General features: G+C 41.1%; 1 protein-coding gene across 4 annotated transcripts; it reads left to right on the forward strand.

The window, feature by feature from the left end:
• Positions 1 to 1037: 1037 nt before the first annotated feature.
• map2k4a (mitogen-activated protein kinase kinase 4a) lies at positions 1038 to 15370 on the forward strand. 4 transcript variants are annotated; one of them, XM_085455009.1, is made up of 13 exons: positions 1038 to 1595; positions 2432 to 2467; positions 3370 to 3402; positions 7008 to 7110; positions 7200 to 7374; positions 7472 to 7591; positions 7686 to 7805; positions 7900 to 7951; positions 8033 to 8160; positions 13284 to 13361; positions 14183 to 14331; positions 14474 to 14519; positions 14618 to 15370. In XM_085455009.1, exons 1-13 carry the CDS (start codon positions 1469 to 1471, stop codon positions 14729 to 14731), a joined length of 1281 nt encoding a protein of 426 aa, XP_085311135.1. In that variant the 5' UTR covers positions 1038 to 1468; the 3' UTR covers positions 14732 to 15370. The 4 variants fall into 4 exon arrangements, with proteins under 4 accessions (XP_085311135.1, XP_085311138.1, XP_085311136.1 ...); XM_085455012.1 differs by lacking the exon at positions 3370 to 3402 and having other exon boundaries at positions 1041 to 1595; positions 7020 to 7110; XM_085455010.1 differs by lacking the exon at positions 3370 to 3402 and having other exon boundaries at positions 1042 to 1595.
• Positions 15371 to 15798: the final 428 nt, after the last annotated feature.

A 15798-nucleotide genomic window follows, 5' to 3' on the forward strand; every position in this document is an offset into this window, starting at 1 on the left:
ATTAACATCAATTAACTGACACTGAAAATATTTGAATGCAGGGAAAGAACTCAGAACCTTTTCAGAAACATCTGGACCAGCAGATGCTGAAGAGTGATATCATGCCAGATTAAAAAAAATATTTGTTATCAAAATTTAGTCAACTGTATTCTAAACACGAGCTGTCTGTTATAAGTGTTGAAAGTCTAACAAACAACAAATAACAACAAACAAATGAATATGAAAAGGGCTTTTTCAATGAGAATTGAGAGTTATGTACACATTTATAGTATTTTTAGGAGAGATCTACACAGAACAGTCTGTTGATTAATTATCATATTATATCTAATATACTGGTGTACCGTTTTTCACCACCGTCTTCCAAATGAGTCCAGTGTTTATGTCCGTTCACTTAGGCTACGTTCACACTGCAGGTCTTAATGCTCAATTCCAATTTTTTGATCAAATCCGATTTTTTTTGTCTGCTTGTTCACACTACAGATAAAATGCGAACGCGCTCTAGTGTGAACGCTCAAAGCGGCCCGCATGCGCAAAAGAAGATGTCACACAACGCGCTGTTTAGACCCAGACCAAACAGTATTGTTTGACTGATGGCCCTTAATATAAAGACTTCGGACTTTACGTTTCCCAATTTTTACTTTAAGTTATTTTGTTATTTACATAATAATGTAAATAACCTAATAATGATCCTTATTGCTGTTTTAGAGAGGAGCGGTGCTTCAAAGGATAGCTGCAGATTTCTGTCAGAATCTGCAGATTATACAGTACAAATAAAATGTTCACGTTGTCTTCCCAACAGTTTCACTGACATCTACACTGGATGGCCAGGAAGCGTTCGCGATGTCTTCTCAGGCGCTTCTCCGGTGCTGATAATTAGCGTCTGTCTTGTGTCAGTGACGTAAAAGACGGATTTAATGCGACATGACCGTTCAAACAGCAGTCGCTTTCTAAAACATCGGATATGTATCGGATTCAGTACCACATACGAAAGTGACCCAGATCGGATTTGAAAATATCGGATTTGTGCCGTTCACACTGTCATACCATGATCGGATATGGGTCGCATAGGGTCAAAAAAATCGGATTTGGTGCGCTTTCGCCTGCAGTGTGAGAACGTCAGGGATAATGAATTATTTATCGACGCATTTCATGTTGGCACTGTTAGCCCTCCAAACAGTGGGTGTTGACATGTCCGTGTCATTTGGTCAGCTGATTGCGGGTCGTAAAGCCTCTGGGATAGCCAGTTTAGTTAGCCTAGCTGGCTGTATGTTTGTTTTTTTTAACGTTGGTACAAAGGTGGCCTTTAACGTAGCCCTGACGTTTTAAAAAGCTGTAGCAATTTACGGCATTTCAAGCGCCGCTGCCTGCCTTTTTTTGCGGCTGTTAGCCTAGCAACGGTTAGAGTGGCCGTGGGGAAGGGAGTGAAGTTGCTCTCCGAGTCTCTGCATTGCAGCTCCGGGTGCTGCTGATGGAATTCAAACACACAACAATGGCGACTCCCAGCCCTAACAACTCAACAACACCCAGCAGCAACAACGCAGGAGCACACCAGCAGTCCCAGTCCCAGCACATTACCACCATGAGCAGCATGCAGGGTAAGTGGGAGGCGGTGGGAAAATATTCTGGTGAAGCTGGAGGAGGAGGGGAGGGCTCACATTCTGCTGCAGTGAAGGTTAATGTTAGCAAGGCTAGCCGTGGGAGGCTCAGGCTACTCCCAGGACTGAAAAACATTCCCAAGGGAGCGGACTAGCATCCCCTCTCAGACAGGAGAGCTGTTATTGCCGAGTTCCCCAATTGGAAAAATAATCAATTTATTATTTCTTTGCTAACGAGTTAAATGTCCTTGTTGCCATTTTTTGGTGTTTTATTGCCCCGTTGCATCCTGTTTTTCTATTGCCTGGACATAATCTCGCCAAGTCCCATTACAAAAACAGGCAATTTTAGCTAGCGGTGATATTTCTTTATCGTACATAAACCTATTAAAATATTTATGTTGGTAAATAACACAGACAGTGGAGGGACATTGTTCAGCTTAGATTAGAGCAGTGTTTCTGAATGCACTTGGGTTGCAGCACTCTTGACATTCAAGATGATCTTCCACACGTACACGGTGGCTTGCACCTCAGTTATGTTAGTGTTACGTAGGCTGACTTTATCAAAACGCCCAACGATTAAGATTTTCTCAGAAGTATTTGCTGTACGTTGATGGAAATAACGTAAGTTAAATAGCTGGATTCGTTATTGGAGTTTAGTTATATTGGATGCATTATTTGCAGATCTATTAAGCAGCAGGTTTATGCAACTCAGTGCAGCACATCTCCATACTTGCTTGTGCAGACAGTAGTGAAGGCTTTCTCAGTACCACAACACGAAAATGCTCTTTACCTATGCTGTGGTTTTTGTACAAACAGTCTCTCATTTTAACTTTCAGAGTCCAACACCTGCTGGAGATGTCAGAGTGAAACAGGTAGCTACACACTTCCTTGACTTAGTAGAGTCAGATAAGCAGATGACTTTAAAAATACAGTGTTTAATCTGGATAGTAAATTCTTGGGAAAATGAAACAGCTATTACATACTCTGATTTAGAAAATAAATCTCACAATATACTGATGTAAGAATCCCTGAATCATGAAGGTGAATATTGCTTGATTGGAATTAGGTGTATTTCACTTTAATGTAATCAGTGTAAATGAGATGCATGCATTTTTCAGCCCTTGTAGATGTCACAATAATAAACTTTATGCCACTTTAATTAAGCCTAACGTTAGCGATAACATAACCTTCAAGTGCTTTGATTGTTTAATTTTTATATTTACATTTACGTCACGTAATCCTGTCTCTGTTTACTTTTCCCTGACTGTATTTCATCTTTCATTTTAATGCTGCTAACTAACGATTCCTAACTCCTCCCGTGATGCTGATGGATGGTGAGCTGTCCTAAGAGGAAAAACAAAAGTGTTTTATTTATGTACACATTTGTTGTTGTTGTTGTTGTTTTTAAGTTCAAATAATTTCACGATCATAAGTCATGCTCGTTCCTTTTTAGTTTTACCTGCAGGCCATTTTTCCTTCTTCACTGACTGACACCTCATCCTGCTCCAAGTGCTTGGCTCATAAACATGCGTGCATGCCAGTGCATTGCCATTCAGGAAATGCATTTAACCTGCGATAGATGCACCCGAATGTTTGACAGCTCCGAAACTAAAGCCAGGGCAGTTTTTGTAAATTGCTTCTCGGGCTTTTGAGTTGTTGGGATGTCAAAGTCAAAACTGACAAAGTAGTAGTCTATCTCTTGAGGTATATAACACAGGCTGGCATATGGAAGGTGAAATATAATAAAAATAAAAAGCTGTCTTCTCACCTCTAGGGTTTCAGATAAACCTGTCTGGAGCTCCCCCAAGTAAGCCAAATCTCTTTTGCTTCAGCACCAACAGTTCTCATCCCTTTGTTTCTGCCTGACAGTCTGGTATGGGGGAGTCTGTCCTGCTGTTCTTCACTAATCTGAGTCAAAACTTCTGATGGGTTCAAGTAGGCTTGTGCCGGTACCTGATGCTTTTAATATGACCTTTTCAGATATCAGGATATATCAGGCTACAGACGCATGCAGTTATAGAAATGTTGTTTGTTTTGTCCACGTCAGGATTTTTGTGCTGCGCAAAAAGACCTTTTTATTTTTATTTTTTTGTCAGACACACTTCCAGGAAAAGCGTGTCTGTTCTCGTCGGCACAAGCCTAAAATTCAGAGCTTCCATTGATATTTTGGCACGAGATCTCTCAACGGACCCCCCTCTCCCCCTTCTGCCAACCAAAGAAACACCAGTTTAAAAAGTGCAATGGAAGCTCTACCTGGCTGGTTTTCAGTGTGCAACTAACCAGCATAAGTAGTGCCTGTATAAGTGTTGTGTGTTACTTTTTTTTCCCTCCCCTTGGCATTGGTGCACTCCAGCATAGCCCTTTCTTGTCGAGACAAGGTACGCACACTGTGAAGTTGTCATTTCACACAACTTCTTCCATTGAAACCTAGTGGAATTTCAGCACTCGCATTCCTGTGGTATTTTGGGTGGAGTGAGCTGTCCTTCGATTCAAGGTGAAATCAGAGCAGTTGGCCTGAGGAGCATGTTTCCCAATATATATTTCATTTTATTTTTTTCTTTCTTACATCCCCCCCCCCCACCACCCCCCTTCATGTTTATCTTTGGGTTGGTCTGTTTGCATTGTAAGTGGAGGTGGTTTAAGCAGCATGCTGGATTTCTGTCTCTGCATCAACATCAGTGTCTGGGTATTTTTTCATCTACTGTTGACATGCTTTGGAAATTTGAGTCTTTAAATTCTTAGTTTTGCACAAAGCCAGATGGTAATGCAAGTTATGATTATGAGAAACATAAACAGTGACATGATCATTTCTCACTGGTTTTTGTGCCTAGTTTGCATTCATCTGCTATTTTATTTGGTCTGTACAGCCAAACGGTCCAATCTAGCAGTCCTGCAGTAAATCCTCCTCTTTATAGTACCCGCTACGACTCCTACCAACTGCGTGAGGAGCTGTAGGGGTTTGGTTACTTGCGGATTGAGTGGAGGCCCTTGTCGTCTGGTCCACGGCTGCCCTGACTGGTGTTAGGGACATGGAACGCCACCCCTCTTATGAAGAAAGAAGCTAGAGCTTGTGTATGAGGTCTGTCGCATCCAACTGCAGATTGAGGGTCGTCTGGGAGTGTCTGGCAGAGTCTCCAATCGGGGAAAACTTATTCTTAGGCCATGTTCTGCTGTTGTGGCCCCCTAGACCCAGAGTTGAAAGGTGCTGTCATCCAATGGATCTTGGTTATTTTGTGTCTTTGGTCTCTGGAGAATGTCGTAGGTAACAGAGGACCAGATGACTTTGGATTTAACTCAAGGATGCATTGTACCTACAGGTTTTTCTATTATTTAGGCCACCACATTTATATCAGTACCTGCAGATCAAACACCTGTGTAAAGCAATAACATAGATTTCCCTGAAATCATCTTCATTCTTTCACTTTTAAGGTGTTGTTTTTTTTTAAAGATTATTATACATCATCAAGTGTCATCATGGAGATATCAGATTTACTTTGAAAAGCCCCGCCTCTTTACTATGTATGAGTTGTAAATTATAAAGATGCATACCCATTATATTACCAGGACTGATTGGTTTTTCTGTTGTTTGATGTACCCTGATTGTTTTGATGAGGCAACATTGAGTGCTTAGAACAGCTGTCTGAACGACCTTCACGAGGGAGGATTTTTTGCAGGACTGCTCAAGTAGATCGTTTCAGTTTTAGCTAATGATACTAAACTGGCAACTGACTGTACACCAGTATCAGCCTGCTTGCAGTTGAGTCAGTGAGGTTGCTCCACTCACTTATTTATTTGCATTTTTTTGATTAAAGTAGATTTATTCAAAAAGAGATTCATTCACTTGTTTTTCCAAGTAAACTTTTTAGTGTTATTATCAGATTTTTTTTTTTTGTCCATTTCCTCAAAAATCACAAAAAATACAAACATTAGGAAAGTGCGCTGATCTTTTAATCAAGATAACTCATTGCCTTCTGTTTGTTACTCAGTCATGCTTACGTGTCTAGTCAGCCAGGAAAAACCCCGTCTGGATTTCAACATGGAAATATTACAAGATTGTCTGCTTCCCGTACAAAGACAATCTAGTACTCCAAATCTATAAAACTTCTGACTTTAGAATGCATCTTATCGGACCCACCATGTTTTTCTTTTTAATTCCATTATTATGAGCTTTATGAAAAATGTGGTTGGGTGAGGGTTGTATTGTTCCCATGAAAAGACCAAAGTAACTGACTGAGCTGTCAGCAAACCTGAATAGAAATAAAAACGTCCTGTGTTTTTATCGGTTTCCCAAAAGCTACAGCCAGTGTGGTTTTAAGCAGACATTATTTAAACTGGAAAAGTTGTACGTTTGTTGGGGACTGTTTTCATTGGTGGATTAATCCCATTTTAATCCAATAAACTCCAATATGTGTGTTCATGCTAATGCTGTTGTGCAGTTTGAGACTGCATATCTCTATCGGGGATGAAAATTCTCTCTGCAGCATGCCTGAATTGAATCCCTGGATGCAGAAGGATATTGAAGACAGATTTGTTTACCTCTGTCTTCATGTTCCAGTTGGTAACAACATCCATGTGACTAGAAGCATGTGACCTCAGGTGGTGCTTTTTGCATTGTCTGATGAAGATGAATGCAATAAATCTGTAAAACTGGGGCCCTGCAGTTCATGAAGTTTGAATTCTTTTAATTTTGTTGAGAACCTCAAGATGGTGACATTAGACTTTTTCCAAATTATCATTAATATTTATTTTCTTTTTTTCCCCTTCTACCTTGTTCTGCGGAGAGTTCTTCCTTTTGAAAGGGAGTTTTTCCTTCTCACTGTCACCAAGTGCTTGCTCACAGGGGGTCGTCTGAAGACCGTTGTTGTGATTTAAAGCTACATAAAGAAAATTGAATGGAATAGGTTTTCTTATAATATTGAGATTTGCATTTAGGCAATCGTGAAGAACCCTTTCAAAAGTTTCTGGATGTGGATTGAATCCACAGCGCAGTGGTTCGAACCTCACTGCAAGAACGAAGAAAATGGATGAATGGACTGAATCCAGAAAGTAATAAAGAATGTCATGGAACAGAAATGCTACACCGCTCACAAACTCATCTCTTTGGTCTTTTCATGGGGTAGCTAAGTTTAGAAAAATTGGCGAAATTACCAACAATATGTTCGAAGGCTTGCGGATGAGTATTTTTGTAAATATGCAGGTGTTGCAGAGGTTGCCAGTTCCCATCCCAATAATCTATAAAAAGCATGTCATCTATAGATTTCAGGAGGTTGGGATGCATTTAATCATCTGCCCAGTCCTTGTGTTGCCTCATTTCATGGTTGGTATCGTTTTCAATCACTGATCATTCGGAGCTGTCGTGTGGGATGAGTTTGGTCGTTTCATCGGCGTTTGATTCATGTTTCTCTCGCTCAGGTAAACGTAAAGCCCTGAAGCTGAACTTTGCCAATCCTCCCATCAAACCCATGACTAGATTCACACTGAACACGGCCGGGCCGCCCTTCCAGAACCCTCACATGTGAGTGAGCTTTCCCCCAGGCTTGTCTGTTAATGTAGTTCATCCAGTTTCTCGTTATTTTGGCCGGCTCTTTCTTTCTTCCCTCTCAGAGAGAGGCTGAGGACACACAGCATCGAGTCCTCGGGAAAATTGAAGATCTCCCCAGAGCAGCACTGGGACTTCACAGCCGAAGATCTCAAAGATCTGGGCGAGATCGGCCGAGGAGCTTACGGCTCCGTCAACAAGATGGTGCACAAGCCGAGTAACCAGATCATGGCGGTCAAGGTGATCATTGCCCTTTCTCTGTCTGAGCTAAAACTGAACACGGGAGCGATGTCTGTGAGTCTGTTTGATACGTATGGAAGCATTTTGTCATTTTCAGAGGATTCGATCAACAGTTGATGAGAGAGAACAGAAGCAGCTGTTGATGGACTTGGACGTGGTTATGAGAAGTAGTGATTGTCCTTACATCGTGCAGTTTTATGGTGCTCTGTTCAGAGAGGTGAAATGAAGTCACTTTGTTACAGAATGAACAATAATGTCTCACCTCAAAGGAAACAAGTGACTGAATATTCCTTGTTTGTTTGTTTTTTCAGGGGGACTGCTGGATTTGTATGGAACTTATGGCTACCTCGTTAGACAAATTTTACAAGTTTGTATATGGCTCATTAGATGATGTGATTCCAGAAGAAATATTAGGAAAAATAACTTTAGCTGTAAGTTTTTTGGACTTGAGTCTTCCTTATTTTATCCATATTAGAAGCCCGATTATCGTCTTGTTGTCCTAAACTCTGTTTTTGCATGTTACAGACTGTGAAGGCGCTTAACCACTTAAAAGAAAACTTGAAAATTATACACAGAGGTAAGAGGATACCTGACTTTCACCATTGTAATGCATTTGGATCATTGCGTGTCTTTTCACCAGCCGTGTCTCTTAACTCAGACATTAAGCCGTCAAACATCCTCCTGGACAGGAACGGCAACATAAAGCTGTGTGACTTTGGCATCAGCGGTCAGCTGGTGGACTCCATCGCCAAAACCAGAGATGCCGGTTGCAGACCGTACATGGCGGTGAGTAACAGGATGAGGTTACCGAAGTAGAGTTAGCCACAAATCGGCTTGAGTCCATTGAGCTTCATGGAAAATGACAGCTCTGACCAACCAGTATTTCAGTCACTGTCCACTTTATTTATCACCTGCTTATCCATGCTGTTACTCAGTGAACCAGCCATGTTCCAGTAGTGCCATCTACAATACCACAGCTTGAGTTAAACATTAGGATGGAGAAAATGTGTCGTCTAACGTTGGTCATTGTGTATTTCCATCATTCTTATGGAAGAAATTGTGGCTACTTGGAAAGAGCCAATAACATGAATTTCAGTGGTTAATGAAACATTAAAACAACATGTTTATAATCACTAGAAAAATTCAATAAAAAAAACAAAACAAAACACAAAATTGGCTCATTTTTGTGGCAATTTTACCTGAAAATCGGGTCTAAATGAGGTTTGAAAATCTTTGTTCCTGCTCATCTTAGAAGAGCTCTAAATAGAAACATGCTAAGATTTCTATTCAAGTCTTCTCCTTGTATAAAGACTCTGGTATCTCTGAAGCTGCTGATCTCTTGAAATTTTCACAGTAAGAGTTAGAGCTGGGCGATAGAACGATAACGATATGTATCGCGATATAACTTTTACTCGATAGAGAAATTAAGCTATCGCGATAGACCTCGCCGCTCTTGTCTTCAAAGAAGAAAAAAAAAAAAAAAAAAGGTCAGCCAATCCAAATTAAGTAGCGCAGAGCCGAACCAATCACAGCCGCAGCGTCACGTCGCGTGGCTTGTTACGTACAGCACAAGTGCCAAGCCGCACGCACGTGTGTTTGTTTGGGAAGCAGCCAGCGGGTAATGGAGCCAGCGCGTAATGGAGGAAATGAGTGTGCCGACTAGAAAAATCAACCGAGCGTGACTGAAGAGAAAACAGATGATGGTTCCAATGCCGGAGAGATTGTCGAACGGAAGAGCCATAGAAGTTCCGTAGTGTGAAGGTATTTCGGCTATTTCAAGTCTGACAAAAAACAGAGTAGCGTGCACTGTAAATTGTGCCGAAAGCAAGTCTGGAAATACAATAAACTGGAGCATGCGTCACACTGTGCGCCACGTTATTGTTTCGGTGAAATGAATTTCTACAATACTGTTACTGTTAATTCTACTCTCTGCAGTGTTTAAATGCTTACATATACACACAGTTACTGTCCGTCCACACATACGACTCGGTTCTGCTTCTATGCCCCAGCTTTGTTTACTTTTTCCCACCGAGGCTTCTAGACTTCTGATTGGCCAACATTTCTGCACGGTTAGGAATCTAGCGCCACCTGCTGCTTTGGTATATTCATAGCAGCGTTTTCCTTCATTTCTGCCTTTATGTGTGGACGGGATTATTTTTTAAAACGAAAACGGAAAATCTCCGTTTTCAAAAATACCCGTGTACGTGTGGACGTAGCCTCAGTCTGTGACTGGAAGCGCTAATTCGTCATTCGGCTTTTGTCAGACTAAAGTAACTGTTACAACTGTTTGAAAAGCTCAGCTATACAACAAGGAGAGATTGAGAATTTCCTTTTAGTTCTCAGTTTATTTGATATTAACAAAAGTTAGTCAGTTTTGTCTGTTCTTCTGTAAAACAAACTAAGATTTATTTTTAGAATTAATATTTTGTTTCTAAGTGGAATTGACAATTTAGTCTGTTTTGTTTGTTCTATTTTGAAACTTAAACGCTTTAGCGGCTGCCTTTTGTGTAGTTTGCAATATTTGCCTTTATTTATCTGAAAAAGTCTCATGTTCCTTAAGTACATCTACCCTGTTGAACTTATTATGGGAAATAAATATTTAAATAAAAACAAGCTGATTATTTCACATTTTACTTGTGAGCAACAGCACATTTAAATCTTACAAATATAGTTATTTGGCTTATATCGTGATAGATATCGTTATCGCCTGAAATGAAAAAAACATATCGTGATATGAAAAAATCTCATATCGCCCAGCTCTAGTAAGAGTCTAGTTCAGGACAGAGGTGGGTTAATGGGATGTTTAAAAAAAAAAAACCCAAAAAACAGCTAATTGGCTTTTGTGAAGCTCTCTGTATACCTGACTGCAGCACCATGAATAACTGAATAAACAAAGTGCCACCAGTAAAGTTGAATTTAAAGTGGCTGAGAAAGACCTTGTAATATACGCTACAAAATGCATTATGGGTAAATGATAGTTGGGGAGATTGGGGATGGGATAGACAATGAACCTTCACTGTGTGTTTTTCCTGCAAATTACCCATCTCGTAATAGACTCAGTTAACCATCTTCTAATGGCTGCTGCCATCAGGATAATGACGCGAGTCACGCGGCAACGATCGCTTCAAACAGGTTTCATAAACATCAGAGTCCCTGAAATGAGCTGAAGCACCTCTAGGTACTTATTTGAAGCATTAATTTCAATGATCACCAGAACATAAAACTGCACCGACTGCATTAAAAAGCTTTTTCTGCTTTCTAATAAAAAGTTTTGCTTCTTCCACAATTTTTTTTTTTTTTGTAACCTGTGTTCAGCATATTTTGAGTGTGTTGTGCTGCTTAATTGGATCTGGTATTTAGCAGCACAGGGATGTGGTAGAATGGAGTCGATGCATGAAAGTGCAGCTGACAAAATCTGATAAATTGCAGAATTTTTGAAGCAGAGTCTCAAAGGTTTCTAGTGCCTCGTAGAATCCAAGAACTTAGCTGTTGAGTAGTTACAATGAGGACCAATCAACTATTAACTGGTTATTTTAAATAATTTCACTTATCAGTAAGAAGGTTACTGGTCTTGAATGTTCCTCCTGGGTTTTGTGCTGACTGTAAACGACAGACAGTCAGAGGTTACAACAGTTCAGCCTATTCTATCACATGAAGGTCTTAATGATAGTCTGTGCAGAGACACCATCCTCAATACCTGAAATCCTGTTAGAGGAGAAAAAATGAATTGTTTAAGAAACAGTCGAATATGTGTTTCTAAGGATTTTTAGTTCTTTATGAGACTTTAAGTAGAATATTTGGAGATCTGTTGCTATTATTTGGAAAAAATTATTTAAAATGCTGATAAACATTTTTTTTAAATGTACAGGTCAAACATCTGACGATAAATAATCTGTCACATTGCTTTTTCTCATTAATCACACTGTGTGTCGTACACATGCTTGCGTGTGTGCATGCAACCAAAGCTTTCAAAGAGGTGATCTCATCGTGACATCATCGCTTGAGGTTATTTTTGCCGCAGGGTTACGTCAGCTGGGGGGCACCTCCTTCTGACCCTCCGTACCTCCTAGCCCTCCTTGTCTCTCTGCAGCAGTTTCCATTCTAAATTTGGTTAGGCGATATTAGGACCCGGCGGTACGCGGCCTCCTCTGCACGCTCTCCGCTCTCCCAAAGGCCGCGGCAGGGCGCTTCATTCATGACTCTGTATGAACCAAGTTACCCGGGAGCTTCCCACGGCTGTGAGCTCAGCGTGCAGGAATCTCAGCTCCAGTTTCTGGTTTCCAGCTGGCACACACACCAGGTGTGTGACCGCCGTGCTGCTGGTTACTACAGGCTCAGTGACGTAGAAAAACAGACCTCGGTGCAGCTGGGAACAGAGCACACACTTTACCTCAGGCTATAGCCTGTACCGGATGCATGTGGATGTTGGACTTTAGAGGACCAGTAGCTCTTGTTCACAGCTGTTAGTGGTTCTGATAAAGTTTGTAATAATTTGGCTAATTTTCTATTTTTTTTAGTATTAAATTTGAACCAGTTTCTCTTTACTTTAGTAGTTTGGTTGTGGTTGTATCCAGCACAGTTATTCGGCTTTTACAGATTTGCTCAGAGCCTAATAAAGTTTGGTTTCTCAGGGTAAAGATGCAAATCTGATTACTGGAGAGGAAAATCCAGATATGAAAAAAAATGCTGTCTAATGATTTCTTCACTAACGTTATGTGCAGTGGTTGTGTAGACGAAGTCTTGGTAGATGCGTGCAGCCTCTTGCTGCAGCGCAGAGCGTCCCACTCAGCTGGGTGACATCAGCCTCTAATTCAGGCCTGTAAATGGGCCAGCGAGGTGCCTCCTCCTCTCAGTGCTGCAGCAGGAGATCTCTGCAGCTCTCTGACGCACTTTGCTCCCGTGTCTGTTCTGCGGCTCTGAGACAAAGTGAAGGTTGATAATGTCAGAAGAAGTCTCGCAGGGCAGGAAGGAGGCAGCGAGCTGATGAACCTCAGAGCTGATGGCATGTCGTTGTGCAGGCGGAAGCATGCCCAGAGGCGACGAGCTGGTTTAGTGCTCTTAGGGCTAGCTGTTGGCTTTGGAAGCACAGATTTCTTTCTTACCATCTTGTGTGCAACTTAAAATGCAAGAGAAACACTTGGGTTAGATCCTAAAATCCAAACTAAAGTAATCCTTTGTTCTTTCCTTGCACTGTGGAGGTTGTGGGCTTTCTTTCTGTTAACGCTGAGGAAGAAAGGGTGTGCAGTTTTAAACCGAACACTCACAGTGACCTCTGGTGTCTAAAGCCTGCAGCACAGTTATTGCATTATAGGGGCAAACCTTTCCAACCTGGGAGGTGATTCAAAGCTGCGTTAACGCCTTTTCTAAGACTCCAAGACACACGCTGTTTATCTCTTATGGTCAGAGCATAAGCCTGCTCAGGAGCTGTCTCAGCAGTTCAACAGCATAGATGCATCATCTCAGAACATTAATTCACTAATGTACTTGCTAATATGTTAGTGATTCAGACTGTTTTTATATTTAATGAACACACGTGTGGTTTATAGCAGCGGTCCCGTTTGGTACCGGGCCGCGAGAGATGAGGCTCGGGTGTGAAATTTATGGTTTTCGGGGGTTTTTATCATTACTTGTTTAATCGTTTTTATCGTTAACTCTGTTTCCCTGGGTATTTTCCTGTGTGTTATGAATAAATGTTCTTTTTTTTGGTTCCCGGTACTGGTTTTATTTTGTTGTATTTATCCGTCCGTGAAAATATTGTTGGACATAAACTGATCCGTGGCGCAAAAAAGGTTGGGGACCACTGGTTTGTAGTTTGTTTCCATCACTAAAAACCCCTGATGAGCTTTTCTTTTCCTTGAAAACCAGTGTTCAATTTAAAGGTGCTTGCTTCGTCCTGTTTCTGTTGTCAGCCGGAGAGAATAGACCCCAGCGCGTCCCGGCAAGGTTACGATGTCCGCTCAGATGTCTGGAGTTTGGGAATCACACTGGTGAGTTTCAGCTCTTCTTACGTCTCTTCAGGTCCTGAAAGAACCTGGACAAATGACTGTGGAAATTGTATTATATATTTTGCATGTTGTTCTTTTGGTCTAGAAACTGAAGCACAGGAACGTGTACAGAGGGCATCGTTGCAACAAATCCCTATTGAAGGCAGAGTCAGCCTTAAGCTTTGGGGGGGTTCCCCAAAAAATCAACAAATACTTTAACAAGACTTAAATTTCTCGCAAACTGAATATTAAACTGTTAGATACAGTTTAAAACAACAGTGGTGACTGGTTTTGGTAATGTGGCAGACTTGTTCTAAAAGCAGTCTTCTTGGATTACATCTCGTATGGTGGTACACTGGTTGGCATCCTAACCTCACAATAAGAGGGTTCTGGATTCACATGCAGGCTGCACGTTCTCCCTCTGCTTGCACAGGCTTCTCTGTACTCGGTGCTCCAGCTTCTTCACACTGCACCTTCAGCACACACAGACCAGAACAAAGGAAGAAAAGCCAATCGCTGAAAGCCTCATGGTTTCCAGAGACGGCGCGACCTTTCTTTTATTAGGCCCATGATGACAGTGCATACAGTATGAGCAATAAACCTGCACTATAATCATTGTTGGAGGTCTGAAGTTCACCTTTAAACCGTTAGCACATTTAAATATAGTGTGGAGTAGCACCTCTGCTCTCTTCTCTAAACAAAGATGCGTTATGCAGTAAATGTTTATTAAGAAATAAAGCAATCTGCAGAAAATGTTGGGATTTACGCCATATTTGTAGTTTTCCGCTCTCAGTGTGCTTGAACTTTAATGCTATGTGTTTCAGTATGAGCTGGCCACGGGACGGTTTCCCTACCCAAAGTGGAACAGTGTGTTTGATCAGCTGACCCAAGTGGTGAGAGGAGACCCGCCGCAACTCAGCAACTCGGAGGAGAGGCGCTTCTCCCCCAAATTCATCGCCTTTGTCAATGTGTGGTAAGAAATACCTCCATAGACAAGAATTTCTGTCTCTTTGTAGTCTGTGCTGTGTTCTCTTCTGCCCCCCGGTGGATTAATCACCGAACTGCACCCTCCCATAATTTAACACCTCTGCTTTCTTTCTCATCTTCGTCTCAAGCCTTACAAAGGATGAATCAAAAAGGCCAAAGTACAAAGAGCTGCTGGTGAGTTCATGTTAAGTCACCCTAACCTTTCATGTTTTTCTTTTTCTTCTAGGAGTTTGAGTTAATGTAATAATTTGTTTCTTTTTAATCCACCTCAGAGAGATCCGTTCATTCAGATGTACGAGGAGCGCTCAGTCGACGTAGCCGGTTACGTCTGCAGGATCATGGATCAGATGCCGGCCTCTCCCAGCTCCCCCATGTATATGGACTGATAGCAAGATGAAACAGGAACTCATCCATAAATATAAACCACTCTGCAATGACAGCATCAAAAAGAGATAACTAAGTAATTAAAAAAAAAAAAAAAGTCCTTGTGTAAATTTGCTCGGTCCCATTATTGCAGTGTTAAAAAGAGAATTGTAAAGCCTAAAAAAAAAAAAGAAAAAAAAAAGCACCACGTGCAGTAAAAGTGGTGTCCTTTCAGTCATTTCTGTATATTAACACACTTCTGTTTCTTTCTTGTTCACAAACGCACAGACGCACAGTCACCTAAATATTAATAGCAGCTGAATCAGTCAATCAATCATGACTCATCCTGATCAGGATACATCTCAGTGATTTAGTAACAGTGATTTTAAAGAGAGGAGAAAAAAAACCCCTGGAACTTGTATTTATAGAACCAAAAATCGTGGAGACTCTTCGACATACTGGAATTATGCTCTTTGTGAAATGTTCCCACCTCTTCATGTAACGAAAGCATCGTGTTTGGTATCTTAATGGAACTGTGCTTCTCTGGGTATAAAGCAGTTTAAAAGTGTTGGTAGTCAGTCATGTTGGACCCGCAGTCCACTCAGTGCTCGCTGTGCAGTGGACTCTAAGCTGATTTATGAATAAAGAGAGAGAAGGTTAAAGGTGTGTTTTGCCTCTTTACTCTTACGGTGTCTGTTCTGCCTGGATCCAGGTGACCTGCACCTGCAAAAAGGCAGCTATTTAAGGAGAAAAATGTAATATATTAAATTATGCCATGTGCCATACAATTCCTAGTGAATCTAGAAAAGCACAAAACGTTCAGATGCTCAGACTATGACTGTGATTTAAACAACTTTTTGATGTGTACAAATACTGTTAACTACTTCTTCTAGCTGTTTACTTGTAATTGTGTTGGTTCATACTGTAGTTTAACTTTATGAGTTTAATGGGGTGGTAGTAATATTATTGACATGTATGCAAAACCTAAAGTAGTGGCGAAACATACAGTAACAGGCACTGGGTGGAACAAAGAGTCACAAGAAACTACTTTTTGTCTTTCCAGTTTAGAACAATTATGTTCTTAGAACTA

This window comes from Copadichromis virginalis, linkage group LG4 (assembly GCF_057382275.1).
Source record: "Copadichromis virginalis isolate Kocher_CV1m ecotype Utaka linkage group LG4, C_Virginalis_male_GT1.1, whole genome shotgun sequence".
Classification (NCBI taxonomy): domain Eukaryota; kingdom Metazoa; phylum Chordata; class Actinopteri; order Cichliformes; family Cichlidae; genus Copadichromis; species Copadichromis virginalis.

What these genes read in the sequence shown, in the direction of transcription:
- map2k4a (XM_085455009.1), top strand. Translation starts at nt 1,469, where the DNA reads ATGGAATTCAAACACACAACAATGGCGACTCCCAGCCCTAACAACTCA. An exon ending in CCCTTCCAGAACCCTCACAT is followed by an intron (nt 7,111 to 7,199) that starts GTGAGTGAGCTT and finishes CTTCCCTCTCAG; the next exon opens with AGAGAGGCTGAGGACACACA. An exon ending in GTTGCAGACCGTACATGGCG is followed by an intron (nt 8,161 to 13,283) that starts GTGAGTAACAGG and finishes TTCTGTTGTCAG; the next exon opens with CCGGAGAGAATAGACCCCAG.